The sequence below is a fragment of the Centroberyx affinis genome, unplaced genomic scaffold (assembly GCF_046629955.1).
Source record: "Centroberyx affinis isolate AG114_WGS23_722 - 3 ecotype Tasmania unplaced genomic scaffold, CSIRO-AGI_Caff_v1 ptg002576l_1, whole genome shotgun sequence".
In the NCBI taxonomy this organism is placed as follows: Eukaryota; Metazoa; Chordata; class Actinopteri; order Beryciformes; family Berycidae; genus Centroberyx; species Centroberyx affinis.
Window position 1 is genome coordinate 30,106 of NW_027280782.1, and position 20,735 is coordinate 50,840.

A 20,735-nucleotide genomic window follows, 5' to 3' on the forward strand; every position below is an offset into this window, starting at 1 on the left:
AAAGAAAAATGTTGCGTGTCTGGTAGTGTATGTTGTTGTCTTTTGTCATCATTCATCGTCCAAATGATTCCTGTAGAGTTTGAGCTTTTGATATCGATCCTAATTAAATCACTTTAAATCATCTGCTGGAGCCACTGGAGCTTTCACTTCAACAGTTTGCTTTGTTAACTAGATATTACGGTGCATTGTGGGATATATTTAGTGCCCTGAATTGTATGCCAAATCTGATTTGAGAATTCGGACACAAGCCCAAGATGGCTCATGCCTGAAACAGTAAACTAAACAGTAAGCAGGGAGCCGTTCAGAGCAGCAGGTATCGGTCGTGTTGGAGAGCCGGACCGGACGCTTCGCTTCACGTTCCTGATCAGCTTCTGTCCATCGGTCCATCAGCTAAAAATCTTTAACTTAATGGTAAAAAAGTCACTGCTCTCATGCTGGAATAACTTTTCCAGCAGCATCATTGGTTACCAAGCAAGCGCTAGTCCTGATGTGATTGGTTGCTGACAAATCGCAGCCTTGTTGTGGCGACCGGGCGCCCAGAGCAGCCGGTTCTGGTGTTTTAACCGTTCATCAATCTCTGAACCCATCATCTATCGGTCTGACGACAATTAGATTCTGGGGGCGACGGCCAATATTTGGGGGTTTCCGGTGCAGCCAGCGGACATCCGGGCCAAGACTTCCTCTGCTGTGCGTCTCATATGCAGATATCTGTTTATAGAGATTAGCCGAAATGTCGCCTGGACCTAAAACACCTACAAAAAGTATCGATGTAGACGTCGTCTCTCAACTCCGACTCCATTCTCGCGTCTCAAGTTGCTAATCGGACTGTAAACAATGACCGGCACACAGAAGAGGAAGTCAGTAATCTCTATAAACAGATATCTGCCAATGAGACGCACAGAAGAGGAAGTCTTGGCCCGGATGTCCGCTGGCTGCACCGGAAACCCCCAAATATTGGCCGTCGCCCCCAGAGTCTGATCGTCCTCAGACCGACAGACGATGGGTTCAGAGGTTGACCGTTCAGGAACTAATGTTAAAGTATTTGAGTCGTGCCTCAGTGTTTTGTTTTGACGTCAGAGCGTCTCCGCCTCCTGCGTCCCTGAGCGAGAAGACAGAGACGACAGAGACGAGGACGGAGACTCGTGTTTCTTCATGTGGTTGCGGAAGATCCTGGCGCCGCTGAGGTTCTTCTTGCAGATGTCGCAGAAGTACGGCCGGGCCTCGGAGTGCATGCCGACGTGGTACGTGAGCTCCAGGGCCCGGCTGAAGCTCTTGCTGCAGAAGGGACACTGGTAGCGGACGCCGGAGTGCGTCATCTGGTGGCTCTTCAGAGAACTCTGCTGCTTGAAGGTCTTCTGGCAGACGGAGCACTGGTACGGCCGGGCGTCGGCGTGCAGCCTCTGGTGCCGCCGCAGAGCGCTGGAGAAGGTGAAGCTCTTGCCGCAGTGGGAGCAGGTGTAGGGCTTCTCCCCGGTGTGGATCCTCTGGTGCTCCGTCATGTGCACCTGCTGGGTGAAGCTCTTCCTGCAGGTGGGGCACTGGTAGGGCCGCTCCCCGGAGTGGATCCTCAGGTGCTTCTGCAGCGCCGACGCCTTCTGGCAGTCGCGGCCGCACACCGGGCAGCAGTGCCTCCGCTTCCCGCTGCCGCCGCCGCCGCCGCCGCCGCCGTCCAGCTGCTCCGAGCGGCCGTGTTGCTCTGCTGGAGGACAGGTTATCATCGTTAACAAAAACTAACGAAATAACGAAAACTAGGTGTGAAAAAACATTTTCGTTAACTGAAATACAAATAAAAACGAGGCTTTACAAAAAAAATATAACTACCTAAAACTGTATTGTGTGTTTACAAAACTAACTAAAATAAACTAAAATTATAGAGAAAATGTCTTTAGTTTTCGTCTTTGTCAATTTATTTCATACATGAGCCTAGTATTTTGAATTTTTGAATCTCGCCCCTGACAAACACCCCATATTACAAAAAAAGACTAAAACTAACACTGAAACTAATAAAAACTAAACTAATACTAAGTATTTTCAAAAAATAAAAACTAAACTAAACTAGCAAACCCGCTTTAAAAACGAATTAAAACTAAACTGAAATTGAAAACAAAAAGTCAAAACAAAATAAAAATAAAAACTAACGAAAAATGCAAAACTATAATAACCTTGGTTGGAGGACAGGGAGGTGGAAGGTGTTATGAAAAACAACTGAATCTGTCAGTCTGTCAGTGAACCTGCTCTGTGTTTATCTGCAGTATTATTCTTCTGTCAATAACATTCAGCAGTTTGATTATTTTCATTATCTTCAGTTCCAATAACAAAATAACTTTCAGAAAGCATACAAAGAAATATCTTGCCAAATAACATGATAAGCACATACCCCTACATGTAAGCATGTCTGATTGTTAGGTTATGTTATTTTATATCCTCAAGTTCTTACCTTCATCTATCTGTTTAGTCTGTTTGCTTTAGTATCACTTTATATCTATTAAGTGTTTTTTTTTCTTTGTTTTTATGTTTAATTGTACTGTTATCTGTTATCACTTCATCCTTAATTTCACTCATTTGTAGATCTGCTTAGCTTGCCTGATTGTTTTTATATCCTAAGTTGACTGTACTTTCTTATTGTATGTCTGTATTGTATTTCTATGTTCAGGACCCCAGGAAGACTAGAGGCACATCCATGTGCTTCTAATGGGGATCCTTAAATAAACATAAACATAAACTCAAGCACTGAATAAGAACATTTTCATAGAGAGCAAATGTAAATACATATTCTTCTCTCATTTATTTCAACCGTTTATTATTTGGACAAATAAACATTATAATAAACAATATTTGTGCAACACCTTTCTTAACAAATGTACACCACTACTACTACTACTACTGCCACTACTATTAATAACAGTGTTACTACCGGCTTGAAAGTCGACTCAACAGTAACGGCTGTTCACAGCATCAAACTGAGCGTGTCACCATCTCTGACATCACCTCTGACATCACCTCTGACATCATCACTTACCGATCCTGGCCGGTCTCCAGTCTTCTTCCTCGCCGTCTGAGTTGATCAGGCCGCTGACGTCTCCTTCCCCGTTCTCCGCTTTGTCCTCCTCCTCGTCCTCCAGCACCAGCCGTCCTGACAGGTCCGGGTCGCCATGGTTACCGGGGAAAGCTCTGGGTTTGGGGATGAAGGATTCAGAGGTGCTGGACTGGCCTTCTGGCTCCTGGAGGAAACACATTAGTAGACAGAGTTTATTAATGATAACAATAATAATAATAATAGTGTGCTCCTGTGTTCCTCTGTTCTGTCAGAATAACAGATCTCTGGTTTCCCCACCTGCTCCTCCAGATCTTCCTCCTCCTCCTCCTCCTCCTCCTTCATCCCTTCCTTCTCCTCTCTCTCCGCTTCCTCCACCTCTTCTGCCACTTTAATGTTGAACCAGAATTCCTGAAGGAGAGACAATATTACAGTTCAGGGTTCAGTAACTAATCCACTGTTACTCCCAATATACAATCTGATCTGAAATATGTTACTTTTGGATTATTTTGCTTATCTGTAGAACATGCTGTTACATGAAAAATTTCTTCAACAATAATAAATTCTGACTGCAAACTGAGTGAACAGAAGACTTATCAAGGCCAGAGAGAGACTTTATTCAGATGGAAACCAGGATTCTTGTTCTTGTCCTGTCTTATCTTAAGTTTCAAAGATAGGAAAAATCTTATTATTCTATTACAGAAGGTAACCTTTGACTCACGGTTGCGCCCTGTCTTATCTAATCAATCAATATCTAATCGATACGTCGTCCGGGAAGTTAAGGAGTTCATCCTGAGGTTTCATCAACCTCTCTTATCAATACATTTCTCTTCATTGTCATTCAGACCCAGCAGAAGTCTGGCTGCCATCTTTGTCTGTTATTTTTTTAATCTAGGATAGGGCTGAACAATTAATTGAAATTTTATTGAAATCTCAATATGGTCTACTGCAATTTTCAAATCGCAGGAGGCGCAATATTTGTTAAAGGTGAAATGTGTCAAAATAGCATTTTAAAGTAAATATTGTGGTGCTGCAGAGATGTCCTGGCCTACACATCATATTCTACAGACTGAAGAAAACATCTTTGTTTGGTACAGATCCCCGCAAAAATCACACCATAATCATTTTAATACATTTTTCAATGAAAATGAGAATAATGATGCAAAAATTATCATTCCCTCTAATATCGCAAAATCATATCGCAATTGCAATATCAGTCAAAATAATCGCGATTAGATATTTTTTCAAAATCGTTCAGCCCTAATCTAGGACTCGTTCAGTGTTATTCTACAACAGGATTCCTAAATTAGGACTTTCTCAAATTTGGACGCTTCTGTTAGAGTTAAATTCTTATTTTAAGATCAGATAGGATTGTTTCCTAAATGCAGTTAGGAACGGTGATTCAGTAAAACCAAATATCCTAAATATCATCCTTAAATTTCCGCACAGTATGTCCAGGACCTTAAGAAGCTTTATGTTCTGAATCACTGCTGCTTCAGGACATTTTAACACTTCTAAAGGTCTTAAAAGCAGAGAACTGAACTGAAGACAGACCGCAGCCTGACCTTGGTGCCGTCGGCGGGGTCGGCGATGAGCCCGTCCCGGATGTGGATCCTCATGTGTTTCCTCAGCAGACAGGGCCGCAGGAAGCTCTTGGGGCAGATGCTGCAGGGATGGGGTTTATCCGCCATGTGGATTTTCTCGTGGGCTCTCAGGTTGGTGGAGGTGGAGAAGGCCTTGCCGCACACGGAGCAGGAGTACAGCTTCTCCGCGGCGTGGATCTTGACGTGCTCCCTCAGGCGGGACGGCCTGGGGTAGCTCTTCCCGCACACCGGACAGACGTGCAGCTTCTTCCTGCCGCCTGCCGGACCGTCCGAGTCTGACGGGACCAGCGACACTTCAGGTCCGGACGGGAAAGATAGAAGATACTTTAGATTTACCAGGATCACCAATCCCTACGCTCCAGGCTGATCTCACAGCCCGGGTTACATTACTGGCTAGACGTCTGATACAGACAAAATGGAAATCACCAACACCCCGTTCTCACACTTCATGGATAAAGGATAATTGTCAATCACATACAGCTGGAAAAAATTAGATGTTCAATGAAAGCCTCCTCCAAGAAATTTGAAAAGATGCGGGGCCTTTCTTTGCCCAGGCAGAAAAAAATACTTTTTCAGTTTGCCTGAGTAAAGAGCCATTATATTTCAGCCTGAAGGGAAATGATGATATTAGGGCTGGGCGATATGGTTGAAATCAATATCACGATAATCATAAGGATTTTTCTCGATATCAATATATATCACGATATGGTTCATGTACGCAAAATCACATTAAATAATCAAATTAATGTTCATCTCATTGAACCAAATGGTAATGTTAGGTGTGATGTCAAACAAAACAGAAATATTCAAATAATATTCCTACCATACCTCATTTTATCAGAGTTTTTAAGTAAAATTTGCTTGTCATCATCAATTCAGACATCAGAAATGTGTGTCAAGGTATTAAAATATCTTCATATCATCACCATATGATTCCACTGAAAGACAATAAACGATAATATTGAATTATCGCCCAGCCTTTACGTCTGATACAGACAAAATGGAAATCACCAACACCCCGTTCTCACACTTCATGGATAAAGGATCATTTTCAATCACATACAGCTGGAAAAAATTTGATGTTCAATGAAAGGCTCCTCCAAGAAATTTGAAAAGATGCAGGGCCTTTCTTTTCCCAGGCAGAAAAAAAAATACTTTTCCCTGAGTAAAGAGCCATTACAGTATATTTCAGCCTGAAGGGAAATGATGAAATATTCCTGTTTAATGAGATGTGGGATAAGTATCTGACCCAGGTATTGACCGTGTTTCTTTGTTTGTTTTGTATGTTATTGTCTTTTTATTTATTTTTTTACGATACTGTCCTACTCATTGTTTATGTAACCACCTTTTTGTATTATAACACAACACACTGTCACTCACAAGTGCTCTTATACTGTTATTGATTCATGTGCTCAAATAAACAAAGGTTGTAAAATAAAAACAAAAAACATTTACCTGATTTTCACATTATAGTCATGAATGAATGAAGGTCTAGCTTCATTTCTCTAAGTTTTTTTAGTGGTAACATGCATGTTAATTGATTTATGAGCAGCCAACAGACTTGATGTGTTCAGTTTTCTTCATGTTACTTGTCGTCTTTGGGTTTTGTCTGCAGGTGCTGTACACTGTTGACTTTTTTTTACTATGTTCATTTTATTGTATTGTACAGTTATGGTTGTGTTTAGACCTTGGGGTGTTTGGAAGTCCATGCTCACCGGGCTGGAGGTGCAGAGCTTCAGTCACAGCTCTGGACCGCCTGTCCTCCTCTAGGTCCTCAGCTGTACGGGTCGGCAGCCCGTTACAGCCGGCAGGCGGCGAGCGGTCAGACATGATGAGCCGAGCGTCCGATACCTGGAACAAAGACCGATCAAACTGTTTCACTTTCACTGTGATAACTGAGACTGTCGCTGTACTTCAGGAGATGACATCACTGTGCCTCCACCTCTGGTCAGGACCCTCCTGCTGCAGGATCCTGTTGTTTTATTCATTCAAATTTTATTCCACATTATTTTCTCCAACTTTTCCTCTCCGTGTCTTTACATCGCTCAGATGTACATTATGGCTGCACAATTAATTGTAGATAAATCATACATGGCGATAATGAAGTGTTTATATGTCCCAGTGTGGTATATGAAGCTCTCCCATCACTCCCGACCAATCACAGCCTCTCAGCTCAACGTGCGTCATGTGACCAAAACAAAGTTCAGATGAAGCAGCAGAGAAACTTTACAGAGAGAATCTGTGGAAAAGAACAGATCGCCCTGACCTGAAAATCATCTGGAGACTCTTTGGTTTGAAATCAGATGAAAAACAACAACAGATTCTGACAGTTTGCTTTGAAGCTGAACCCAAAGTAATAAAGTAGGAACTATTTAATATATGAATTTAGTAAATAAAGACATAATAAGACAGTAAGACAGAAAACAAGACTTTCTAGCTGCTGCTACTTTGAGAAACATAAGGAAAGCTGCTAAAGTGCATTCAAATAATTTGGTTTCCTGAAACTGAGACAAATAATTGTGATTATTAATCATGATCACGACATTTAGCAAAATAATCCAGATGATCATTTTTGCCATAATGGTGCAGCTCTAATGTAAACTGTGGCTCGACTGCATCTCACAGTAAGACGACTTCGGGATATTCCAGTGGTTCTGAAACCTTCCCATGTCCAGGAGCCCAGACTCTGGTCTGAGACCGGTTCTGATCCCGGGGAAACCCGAATGTGAAGCGGTTTGACTCTCTGTCTCTGCTGAGGAGGAGGAGTGAGACCTCTGATCACAACAGACACTCTGCCACTGTGACAGTTAACTTCTACTGAATGAAACAACAGTGAAGTTAAACTAAACTAAAACCTGACTACACTGCAATGTTACTAAACTAAACTAAACCCTCACTAAACTAAACCCTCACTAAACTAAACTCTAAACTAAACTAAACACTAAACTAAAGTAAACCCTTACTAAACTAAACTCTAAACTAAACTAAACACTAAACTAAAGTAAACCCTCACTAAACTAAACTCTAAACTAAACTAAACACTAAACTAAAGTAAACCCTCACTAAACTCTAAACTAAAGTAAACCCTTACTAAACTAAACTCTAAAGTAAACCCTCACTAAACTAAACTCTAAACTAAACCCTCACTAAACTAAACTCTAAAGTAAACCCTCACTAAACTAAACTCTAAACTAAACCCTCACTAAACTAAACTCTAAAGTAAACCCTCACTAAACTAAACTCTAAACTAAACCCTCACTAAACTAAACTCTAAACTAAACTAAACACTAAAGTAAACCCTCACTAAACTAAACTCTAAACTAAACTAAACACTAAACTAAAGTAAACCCTCACTAAACTCTAAACTAAAGTAAACCCTTACTAAACTAAACTCTAAACTAAACCCTCACTAAACTAAACTCTAAAGTAAACCCTCACTAAACTAAACTCTAAACTAAACCCTCACTAAACTAAACTCTAAAGTAAACCCTCACTAAACTAAACTCTAAAGTAAACCCTCACTAAACTAAACTCTAAACTAAACCCTCACTAAACTAAATCAAACCCTCACTAAACTCTAAACTAAAGTAAACCCTCACTAAACTAAACTCTAAACTAAAGTAAACCCTCACTAAACTAAACTAAAGTAAACCCTCACTAAACTAAACTAAAGTAAACCCTCACTAAACTCTGAACTAAATTAAACCCTCACTAAACTAAACTCTAAACTAAACTAAACCCTCACTAAACTAAACTCTAAACTAAACTAAACCCTCACCAAACTAAACTAAACTAAATCCTGACAACATTGAAATGTTAAACTAAACCCTGATTAAACTAAACCCTGATTAAACTAAACCCCCCCTGTCTAAACCCCCCTTGGGGTTTAGACAGGGTTTGATTTAGTAATGTAATCAGGTTTTAGTTTAGTTAGGGTTTACTTTAGTTTAGTAACATTGCAATATTAGCAAAATGCGATTCTTGTGAATCCAGACTTTAATTCAGCCCGGGAGTGAACCTGATAAAAACCACTGAAGCAACAGGTGTAACTTCACACAGGACCAAAGCAGCTTCTGATGAACTGATGGACAGACTAACATCACATTACATTATTATATCACAGCCTGTATATTATATTTATTTGTGCCACTGAAACAGAAAGAGGGATCAGTGTTTCCTCTGGAGTAAAACAGAAAACTCCCACCAGCCCACAACACAGACAGGTCCAGGTCCAGGTCCAGGGCCAGGGTTTGGATATTGTGTTTTGTTTTTTTTAATCATGATGCAGCTTCCATATCGGTGTTGGTGCTGATAAAGTAACGTTACGGTATCCTGGTTTGAGAAACGGTAACGTTGCTATAAAAACAGTCTTTTCCAGAAGCCGGTACTCGTTTTGCAGCATTTAACGTTACTTTCCGTCACATTTAGCATCGGCGGCTCGTTTAAAATCCACTCTTATAATCATAAAACTTTGGCAAAACTTATTAATTTGCAAAGAGATAATTTTTCCATTCATTTTACCGGATCATCAGGCTCCAGCTGACCTCAGGCTGAACCGCGTCGCTCATAACAACACTCTGCTGTGTTGCTGTTAGCTTGGAGCAGCAGGGAAGCTGTGCGACGGCGGAAAATGTCCTACGGGAAAACGGGTTTAGAAGTTTTGGTTCCCCGCTACAAAAAGTCCCATTCAAGTTTTTTTTTTTTACGTCAAGAAAATGTTAAATAACGTTTACTCCTATTCTCAACGATTTTGAGTGACGTTATTTATTCTATTTAGTTATTTTAGTTTTTTCCCCTCTTTTGTTGCCATGCTCAGGTTCTGATCTACAGCATCTGCAGTTTAATAGCATGTAACAACAATAACATGATGCTTGGTACAGAATTCAAACAAAAAATGAATTAACAAACAATGGCGAAAAAGATCCTATTCCTGACTGAACATGCTCATGAATGTTCTCAACTATAAATACAGCTGGGCGATAAATCATTATTCTGGTTTATCACTTTTCAGTGGAATCATATGGTGATGATATGGTGATTTCGGGATATCATGATACACAATATAGCATGTGACAAAGGCCCTGGTCCGGATTCAAACCCAGGACTTCATGTTTACAAGGTACGGTGCCTTAGACCACTGATCCCAGAACGGTTTGTATTGTTTTAAACCGTTTCCACGCTTTAGTTACTCATGCACACACTTTACTCAACTGTGCCCATGTATTGCAAAATAACAGAGGTGTGACCAAGTCAACTTCGCTCGAGTCCCAAGTCAGTCTCAAGTCTTGAGGCACAAGTCCAAGTCAAGTCTCAAGTCTAAATGTAGATTAGAAAGCCAAGTCCAAGTCAAGTCCATGTCATTAATGTCAAGTCTCAAGTCTAAATGTAGAACAGCAATTCAAGTCAGAACAAATCAAGAGTCCAGTATCAATTTAATATCTTAAAGAAAACTAAATATCTAGGACTTTTCAATGCAATATGGTTTTAATAGGATAAAAACATCATGAGTTTGATTTCTATAATCAGTTTCAACTTCAATAAATTCAATCATTCCATACAAATTCAGAAAACAGAATTTAAATTCAGTCGTCTGCTGGAACAAATCTCATCACTTTCAATCTAAGTCATTTACACAAACACAAGATCTCAAGTCAAGACTTTAGAAACCTTTTCAAGTCATCAGAGTACAAGTCAGAGTCAAGTCCCAAGTCACCAGAACCCAAGTCAAGTCCAGTCTCAAGTCTTCTCTTCATGCATCAAGTCAAGTCTCAACTAAGCAATTCAAATTGTGACTCAAGTCTGATTCAAGTCCAAGTCATGTGACTCGGGTCCCAGCCTCCCCGCCCCCTCACCTGCTGGTCTCCGTTGGCCCCTCCTGCCTCCCTGCTGTGGATCTCCTGGTGCTTCCTCAAAACTCTCTGGATGGAGAAGCGTTTCTTGCAGACGTCGCACTGGAAGGGCCTCTCCCCGGTGTGGGACCTCATGTGCTCCTGCAGGCGGGACGTCCTGCTGAAACCCCGGCCGCAGATGTCGCACACGTACTGCAGCGCCCTCTGGTGGAGCAGCTTGTGCTGCTGCAGCTTCTCTGAGGTGGAGAAGTCTTTCTCACACAGGAAGCAGCGCAGAGCCGTTTCCTCCAAAAGATGAAGACAACATGTGATTATTCATTTTGGAAACCAGTGAGCCTTTTGTAAACTCAGGGTTCCTACACATTTTCAATTAAAAATTCCATACTTTTTCCAGACCTTGATTTGTTTTGAGGATTTTGTCTGGTGTTCAATATGATTTACGCAGACAGACATCTTGCCCCTGCTAACTAGGTCATATCACTGTATAGATGAAGATTGTTCTTCACAGAGACAAATATCAGAATATGTGAGATGATTGGCAGGGTTCCTACACGGTTTCCATTTTAAAATTCCATATTTTTCCCAGACCCTATGTTCTTGACCGGATTTGATTTTGGTGGGTATTTGATATAATGCAGCTGACAGCGGCTGGGTAATAAGAGCGTCCCTCTATCTGAACATTATTCTTCACATCAACAAAAACTGTGGACTCAAAGTGGCTCTACAGCAACATAAAAGCTAGAATTATGTGTGTATCGGACCTGAACCGTGACATTTTTCCATACTTTTCCAGACATTTTTTCAAATTCCCAAACTATTCAAGACCTGGAAATGATCAAATTCATTTGTAATACTTTTCCAGACTTCCCAGACCTGCGTAGGAACCCTGTAAAACACGACGACAGGACACACGCTTCACACAGGATGTCTCATGATGTCTTTTAGTGACGGACAATCTGTTTCTCTCCTGATATGATTCAATACGATCTGAGGTTCAGGATCAATACAACCAGGATACGATGTGATCAATAAAAGTTCAGTGACAGCAAAGTCTGACTGTGCAGAATTCTGTTTATTTCTGAGACTCAAATCTTTCTAGCGATGCCATTGGCTGCTAGAATGTAAACAACAATTAAAAAATGTATCATATTGTTTTTACCCTCTATTGTGACCTTTTGTATGATGTTCATCTGATTGTTAAAGCACTTTGTTGGAGCCATTTTGGTTGCCTACAGAATTATTATTATTTTTGATTGAATTATTATTTGAAAATTGATGTTGACGAAATGAATGAATATGTTGACAACTTAATGCTTACTGTTATATTATTTGTAGATAGAAGTTTTCCCTCTGCTGCCCATTTTTATGTATTGCGACTGCAGTATAGACCGGATGGGACGTGTGTATCTATTTAGGCAAAGTGGGAACAGGTGGGCTGAGTTCAGACGGTAAAGTCTTTTTGTTTGGTCATGTTTGTTTTATTTACTGATGTTTTCAACACGTATATGGAGACGGAAAATAAATATGTCTCTTGCAACAAGTTTGGAACTGCACTGGCGAAGTTTTTGAAAGCAAGAAGAGTCAGAAACATACAACTTCCTGTTTTACAGTGGCTATAGACAATTGTTAGTAAGCCACGACACACTTTGTAAGCTTAACCTGTCAAAGACTGAGCTCCTTCTCACCTAATGGCCCGTGTAACCAAACCAAAAAAAAATTAAAAAAAATGTTTGCCTCTATGCACTCTATGCATTGCCTCATAGCACTGCCTTGTAGCACCTCTGTCCTGTTGGACCAGAACTTTATAGCTTTATAGCACTTACTCTAGTTCTCTCCTAACTAGAAACTTGGTTGTGTTGTATGAAAATCGCATGTGTAAGTTGCTTTGGATAAAAGCGTCTGCCAAATGTGAAATTGTAAATTGTAACTGTTAGTAATGTTTACCCTCATTATTTGTAAGTGCCGTGTTAATGTGAAAGGCTGCAGCAGGTCTCACCTTGCTAGCCTCAGCCGTAGGTCTCTCCCCCCGGTCTCCCTCCGCAGCGTGCGTCCTCATGTGTTTCCTCAGCAGGCCGGGCCGGTTGAAGCTCTTCCAGCAGAGGGGGCAGGGGTGCGGCTTCTGTCCCGTGTGCAGCCTGACGTGGTCCCGGAACGAGGACGGCGTGGAGAACACCTTGTCGCAGAAGGAGCAGGGGTGCGGGTCCTCCTCGCCGTGCGTCTTCCGGTGGGCCTTCATGCCGGTGGCGGAGGCGAAGCGCTTGGGGCAGAGCGGGCAGGGGAAGGGCCGCTCCCCGGTGTGCGTGCGCTCGTGCTGCACCAGGTAGCGGCGCTGGACGAAGCCGCGGCCGCACGCCGAGCAGCGGTGGGGCTTCTCGGCGGCGTGCTGGAGCCGGTGGCGCCGCAGGCAGCCCGGCTGGGCGTAGCTCGCCCCGCACTCGGAGCAGGAGTACGGTTTCTCGCCCGTGTGCACCCGCTGGTGGACGACCACGTTTATTTTCCGCGTGAAGCGCTTCCCGCAGACGGAGCAGCCGTACGGTTTGTCGCCGGAGTGCGTGATCATGTGCCGCGCCAGCCGGTACGGCCGGGAGAACTCTCTGCCGCAGACCGAGCAGCGGTGAAGCGCCTTCGGCCTGCGGCTGATCTGGTTTGGATCAGGTTCTGCTGAGGTGGAGGGACGCTCCGAGTCAGAGACAGAACCTCCTCCTGCAGGAAATTAAACTGAAGTTGGTTAATCAAAGACACCATTCAACAGAAAATGACTATCTCTACAGCAGAGATTCTCAACCTCTTTCCTATCAAGGTTCATATCTAGTTCAGGCCACATTAGAGCCACAGACCCCCATTTGATAAGATTTTGTCTCTCGGACCCAAATCTGAGAAGATTTTTATTGTCAGATATGATTTTGTCCAGAACTCCATGACTGTCTGTATTGTAGGTAGAGAGATAACAGAGAAACTATGATCAGAACAGTCATTCTTCTACATTCTGTAGCTGTGTTAACTTCTAGTAAATTAAATAATAGTGAAGTTTAACAATTCATCAGTTTGCTGGGGACCCCCTGGAACCCCCTCAAGGACCCCTGGTGGTCCCTGGACCCCACGTTGAGAACCACTACTCTACAGTATCAATATGAGCAGTGTCTCATGTTATTACAAAAGCTCCCGTTGTTGTTCAGGTCAGATTAAACTCATGTTGCTGTAAGCCACATACAGTGAACTCCTGAAGCATCAACAGCTCAAGCTTCTTCACACACAAAAACACATCAGCTCTACTCTCAGTGAAAGCAGCATCATGTTGTTACATATACTTCTATTGTTGTTCAGCTCAGATTAAACTGCTACTTTTTTTTAAGGCTGCAATTAACGATTATTTTCATTGTTGATTAATCTGTCGATTATTTTCTCGATTAATCGATTAGTTGTTTGGTTTATAAAATGTCAGAAAATGGTGAAAAATGTGGATCAGTGTTTCCCAAAGCCCAAGATGACGTCCTCAAATGTCTTGTTTTGTCCACAACCCAAAGATATTCAGTTTACTGTCATAGAGGAGGAAAGAAACCAGAAAATATTCACATTTAAGAAGCTGGAATCAGAGAATTCTGACTTATTTTTCTTAAAAAATTACTCAAACCGATTATCAAAATAGTTGGCGATTAATTTAATAGTTGACAACTAATCGATTAATCGTTGCAGCTCTATTTCTTTTTTGTGTGTGTTTTGGTTCTGTACATTTACCATTTTAGATGTAAGAAAACACAATAGTGAAGAGGTTTAAGCTATATTTTGAGGGTATTTTCAGCCATATTGTACTAAAAAATATGAAAAAACGTCAAGAGGAACTTCCGATTTAAGGGTTCCATATTATTATGTTATGTTCAATATTATTACCATGCAGTATGTTATAGAAAAATCCCTAATATGTAACTATCCTTGGAGGCCTTTAACCCTTAAATCTGTGATTCTGACCAGAAGGTTGCCGGTACGAATCCCACTCTGGACAAAAAGCCAATGCATTTCCATCACTGTAGGGTACTGGAGAAATACAATTTACTGAGCTTTGAGAATTTTAGATTATTTTCAAATTTGTGCCTGGTTTCTAAAATTTTAAATGGTTCGGCCCCTCCTCCACTACGTGACTTTGTGTATACTCGCTCAGTGGATTCTATTAGATCCTCCAGAATATCCTCTATACCAGATTGTACCAAACCATTTCACCGCACTGCATTTGGGAAATCAGCTTTCTCTGTAAAAGCCACAAATCAGTGGAACAGCCTGCCTGACCATGAGAGGAGCTGCAGCTCTATCAGCACTTTCAAAACCAACTTAAAAAGTCTGTTAAAAGCTGCTCAGCTCTGTACTCACTGACTTTGATATTCTACCTTATGGTCTTCATGACTTGCTTTTTTTTTGACAAGCATACATTTGTGATGTGCTTTTGTGTGTAGTTTTGTATTTTGTGTCTTGTGTGTTCTTTTTTGTATAACTTTGTATGTTGTTTTTACTCTGTACTGTTTGTTATTGTGCTGTTTCTTTGCTTTGACCCGCCAAGGGACTACAGATGGTGTAGGAAATAAAAATGTATACCTGGGTGAAAGTAGAAATGAATGAGAGAATGAGAAATGTATTTTAATATCCTATTTTCTTGGAATTACATGTGTGAAAGCGCAGGATGGATAAATATATAATTTAAGAAGGTCATTCAGACAAGGATTTATACATTTGCTATTATTCTTGAGGAATTGTGATTGATTTATAATTTTTGTGTTTGGCTTGATGTCTGGATGACAATATTGTTTCTCTTCCGTATGTACTGGATTGTTAATTCAATGAGATGAGCTGTTTTGTGTGTTGTGTTTATGTGGTTATAGTGTGTATAAGTGTGTGTGACTGTATGTGTGGTGGAGCCCAGGAAGAAGAGCCAATGCTTATGCTGGAGCTAATGGGGATTCTAATAAAGACATAAAGACATAAAGATGTGAATTAGCTTGAAGCTATAATCTGGTACAGTGCATCAAATGGTCACATTTATGTTTGAACTGTACATTGTTCCTTTTAAATAAATAAATAAATAAATAAATAAATAAAAATCTGTGCAGGGACAGCCAAGGCAAACAGCTCTGTTCTTCAGAAAGGTTTCTGAAATGAGTTTTTCTCTTTACCTCCACCAGGAAGCTGCTGATCATCCTCTCTTCTGTTTGCTGCCTCCACCTCCTCTCCGTTCAGCTGCTCCCGCTCTGCTTCTTCCTCCTCCATCATCTGTTTTCTCATCTTCTCAGGTTACAGCATCATGAGAGCTGCAGCCTGGAGGTCCGGTAGCTGCCGGGCGGCTCTCCACCAGACCAGGCCTCTGAAACACAGACAACAGGAGATAACTGGAGACCATGTGTCAGTCCTGGCCAGCATAACCATAGTCTTGAGTTTAAATTTCACTTTGTACACTGAATAGAAAGAAATCTAGATAGATAGATAGATAGATAGATAGATAGATAGATAGATAGATAGATAGATAGATAGATAGATACCTTTATTATCACTTTACGAGTACAATGAAATGTCGTTTGGAGCAAGCCTATAGATGCCTAATTAATGATAAAAACTATAAGAAAATATAAACACTATAGAGTAAAAGATACACAAATATAAAATAGATAAGAACGAAATAATACTGTATATGCACAGAATAAAAGAGTGAAATGTCCGGTACTGGGAGCAAGTGGAGCCAGTAATGCAGCATGGTTGGAGAGATATTGCATAGAACAGATTATTGATCTTCAATTATTAGCAAGTGTAATCTGGTAAATTATTTTTTCCCCAAGTGCCTCACAGCACCATGAAGTCACACATCTTTAGCAAAACAGGGAATCGAACCCCCGACCCTGGCAGTGTTAGTGCCTTGCTCTACAGCTCTGATCGGCCTGGGCAACAGAGGCATTCGATAGTTCAGTCTATATCAGTGGTTCTCAACGTGGGGTCCAGGGACCACCAGGGGTCCCTTGAGGGGGTTCCAGGGGTCCCCAGCAAACTGATGAATTGTTAAACTTCAGCATTATTTCATTTATGAAACGTTAACACAATTAGAGAATGTAGAAGAATGACTGTTGGATCCTAGTTACAATACAGATAGTCATGGAATTCTGGACAAAATCATATCTAACAATAAAAATATTCTTAGATTTGGGTCCAAGAGACAAAACCTCATCAAATGGGGGTCTGTGGCTCTAATGTGGACTAGATTAGGGTCCTTGATGTGAAAAAGGTTGAGAATCACTGATCTATATGTTTTACCTTATTATCCTTTCATGACATGGAGAAAATACTTCATTCATTCATTCATTGATTCATGCTTTTATTTCTTTGGGTCTCTTTGGGTCTCAGCTATAAAAACCCTTTCTCTCATTCTCCTTCAGCCAATCCCTCACACTGCTACCGGTTGCTTTTAGAGCAGATTTAAAGATTTTATTGCATTTTTAATTCTGTTTAGCACTTTTTAACTTTGTTTTGCTTATAAATAGTGTATTTTATCATTATTATTATTATTACATCTGTAGCCAGTAACTTCCATCCAAAGCCACTGGTGTGAAACACAGACTGTAGGTGTGAAAGAGAACACAAATGTTCAATAAAAAAAATAATTACTTTAATCTTCCGCCAAGGAATATAGTTCTGAACAAGCTAAACACAGTGGTTGCTAATCAACAGATAAGAAGCTTTGGGAGTGATTTTAGATTAAGTTATTAATATAATTAGTTATGTTGTCACCATAGACCGTAAAAATATGTTGTCGCAGGCATGCGTTTATATTACAATCTTATATTATTAATATTCAAATAGCCGCGTGTTTATGTATTATAACGCCACATAACTATTATTCAAATTAACCATTGTGCATCACCGCTGTGTATCAATCGATGAATTTTACAGCAGCTTCAAACAAGATTCAGCCAATCAGAACAGCTCACCGGCAGTAATCGTTTTATATATCAATCAGTGTTTTTTCCCTTGAAGCGAACTAGCTAGCTGAAGCCAAAACATTAAAGTTACCGTTGACAGATAACGTTATTCCGCAGACAGACAGACCGTACCGTGGGTTCCTCTGCAGGACAGAGAGCCGAGGAGTCCACAGACCAGATTCACCGCTGCCTGAGAATGAAAATCCTTGGTTTGGAGGACTCCTTTGACTTTTGCTTCATGCTAATGCTAGCTAGATACTCGCTAGCTATCTGGCGTTAGCATGCTAAATTCGGCTCAATCCTTTTCTAAACAAGTCTCTAATTTATCAGTTAACACAATAAACTCCAGGGGGGACGTAGCGTTACTATAATGCAAGACTGAAGACATTAAAGAGGTAAAAAAAAAAAAATCAAACGGGGACCTGCTTGCTTGCTAGAGCAGTGACGTGTAAAACAAACGACACATTTGTCCTCAGTGCGAGGAGGAGCCAAAGGCGCTGGGACAGGGTGCGCTCGATTTGTTGTTCTGTGATGAGGCGGTGGTCTTCAGCGCTGTAAGCACGCTGTACTTCATCACACTCATACCCTGGATCTTTGAATTCCCATTACTGTACATTAGCAGGCCAGTCTTTTTCTAATAGTGTTGACATGATGCAAGTTAAATGCTCAAGAAATGTGACATCTATCTCAGTAGTGTCCAACTCATTCATTCATTCACAGGTACTAAACCCACCTAAACCCAGTTTATCCACCGTAACAGGCTGACACAGCTCTTTATGATTTAAACCTTACTGTTTATTTTGGTCTTCATCTTTCAATTATCCCACTGTTGACTTGAAAGTTGCTCTTTTCCACCTCTGTCCTCCCATCTGCATTTAATCCCCGTTTACTATCGTTCCATTGCTTTTTAAATTAAAGTTGTTGTTTTTTTGTCTCTCAAACTGCATCACTGTTCAGGTCTTGGACTCCAACAGCCTCTACACATCCGTATTTTTGTTTTTGTTTTTGTTTTTTTAATAGGGTTAAACCTGATCCATGTATTGGTGAAACACATCAGCAGGCCGGTGTAGTGAGCAGGGAGGTCGTCCCTCAACCAGGAGACCCGGCTTTGGTGCAGCAGAGTTTTAGTTCTAAAACATTTGGACTGGAAAGTGAGTTTTGAAAACCAGAAGTCTCAGCAGCTGCACGAGTCATTTTTGAGTCACTGGTATCAATCAATTTTGTCATTTTGTGCCACGGGGCAGAAAAACCATGACTTACTGCACCTTGAAGACAGTCACTCACATGACAGCGTGATTAAGAGCATACATATTTATTAAACAACTGTGACACTGACACACACACACACACACACACACACACACACACACACACCATGCAGAGCTCATTGTTTCTTCTTGACCACGTGAGCGCAGTCGTATTTGCCGCGCACCACGGTGAGTTTGACCCCGGGCAGGTCCTGGGTGCGGCCGCCCTGCACCAGGACCACGTTGTGCTCCTGCAGGTTGTGTCCCTCCCCGGGGATGAAGGCCACCGCCTCCTTCCCGTTGGACAGGCGAATCCGGGCGCACTTCCTGTTCGCCGAGTTGGGCTTCTTGGGTTTGCGGATCATGGTCTTCAGGATCACGGCCTTCAGCTGTGGCCGGCCGAACGTGGCGCCCAGGGCCTTAGGCTGCAGCTTGGGCTTCCCCTGCCGGTGCATCTGGTTGAGCGTGGCCATGGTGCGGGACAGGAGGGGTCCCGTCCAGGCGGAGGCATGCTGGGACGCTACAGAGAGGCGACCAGGATTCACTTATTAATAGGGCTGCAACTAACAATTATTTTCATTATAAATTCATCTATTGGCTGTTTTTTTTTAGGAATCATTTGGTCCAGTGATTCTCAACCTTTTTCATATCAAGGACCCCTAATTTAGTCCAGATTAGAGCCACGGACCCCCATTTGATGAGATTTTGTCTCTTGGACCCAAATCTGAGAATATTTTTATTTGTTAGATATGATTTTGTCCAGAATTCCATGACTGTCTGTATTGCAGGTAGAGAGATAACAGAGAAACTATGATCAGAACAGTCATTCTTCTACATTCTCTAATTGTGTTAACTTCTTGTAAATGAAATAATGCTGAAGTTTAACAATTCATCAGTTTGCTGGGGACCCCCTGGAACCCCCCCAAGGACCCCTGGTGGTCCCCGGACCCCACATTGAGAACCACTGATTTCGTCTATATAATGTCCAAAATGATGCCAAATGTCCATCACAGTTCCCTCACACTACAGGGGGCTTTCTGGATCAGATGGACTGTGTTTTCCTACCAGACAGGACTGTAGTGTAAACTTGCCTTGTAGTAGTGACGTCAGCATTGGCCTCAGACTCCATAATGACGTCATCACTGCAACAAACCAGACACACAGCTCAGGCACAGCAGTGCAGTCAGGTGGAGGACAAACTGCTCACGTTCAGTTTTCTTGTATGCAGAGCGAGAGAGTTACGCCAAAGTCCTTTCAAGAATCGGTCATTTTAATGCCGGCTTGCTGACAGAGTGATGTTCACACCTGATGGGGCGTGACTGAAGAACGGTTAGGGTCTCCTGGTAAATTCGGCATACAAGTGAACCACCAGGCAGCATTTTATCTCAGTAAAAAAAAAATCAACTTTCAGCACATTTAAGCGGAGAAAAACTTATCGGATTAACAGGCGAACCGATTCTAAAAAAATTGAAATTGTATTGAAATATGTGCCGCTTGGTGTAGTGACAATATGCCGAAATGAAAAGTGGCTCCTATCGATTCCTTAGAGGTTTTACGTCCTGTTGTAACCAAGTGTTTAGGTTTACAGATTAGCAAGGCAGCGTCAAAGTGCCAGATTTTTGAATGGAATTTGGCGTGACAATCTCTCCGCACGTATCGGGGCAAGTGCTAGCCACGCATCTATTTGTTAGCTTACCATAAAGTAAAAAAGAACACTGATATCTACACGAATAATGCTAAATTGTCCTTGCACAACACCATCATGGTTAGCATAGTTAGCTACCAGCCTATATGACACAGAGGTTATTTATCATTTTAACAGTCATCATACCTGCTTAGAGAATCCCGGACGGACAGCCGGCACCGTGTTATTATACAGATATATCCGTCTAGATGAAAACTGATGTGGAACTGGTGAAAATGTACCTGGCTATCGCATTTTGACTGAAACAACCAAGGACTCTTCACACCGTGGGAGACAGAGACGCTTCTGACTGCCGGAAGAGTTTCACAAAGAAATAAAACTGTTTCCGGTTCAAGAGCGACAAAAA

The 20,735-nt window shown here is 41.6% G+C and overlaps 2 protein-coding genes across 3 annotated transcripts; both read right to left on the reverse strand.

The window, feature by feature from the left end:
* Positions 1-1,030: 1,030 nt before the first annotated feature.
* LOC139656906 (zinc finger protein 271-like) lies at positions 1,031-17,838 on the reverse strand. 2 transcript variants are annotated; one of them, XM_071534548.1, is made up of 9 exons: positions 17,570-17,838; positions 15,647-15,834; positions 12,484-13,190; positions 10,491-10,772; positions 6,354-6,489; positions 4,600-4,931; positions 3,335-3,445; positions 3,020-3,221; positions 1,031-1,696 (listed from the first exon to the last, which is right to left on the reverse strand). In XM_071534548.1, exons 2-9 carry the CDS (start codon positions 15,753-15,755, stop codon positions 1,074-1,076), a joined length of 2,502 nt encoding a protein of 833 aa, XP_071390649.1. In that variant the 5' UTR covers positions 15,756-15,834; positions 17,570-17,838; the 3' UTR covers positions 1,031-1,073. The 2 variants fall into 2 exon arrangements, with proteins under 2 accessions (XP_071390649.1, XP_071390648.1); XM_071534547.1 differs by having other exon boundaries at positions 1,031-1,699.
* Positions 17,839-18,740: 902 nt separating this feature from the next.
* Positions 18,741-20,671, reverse strand: mrps12 (mitochondrial ribosomal protein S12). Its single transcript, XM_071534543.1, has 3 exons — positions 20,516-20,671; positions 19,776-19,826; positions 18,741-19,204 (listed from the first exon to the last, which is right to left on the reverse strand). The coding sequence occupies exons 2-3, from the start codon at positions 19,822-19,824 to the stop codon at positions 18,822-18,824; spliced, it is 432 nt and encodes a 143-aa protein (XP_071390644.1). The 5' UTR covers positions 19,825-19,826; positions 20,516-20,671; the 3' UTR covers positions 18,741-18,821.
* Positions 20,672-20,735: the final 64 nt, after the last annotated feature.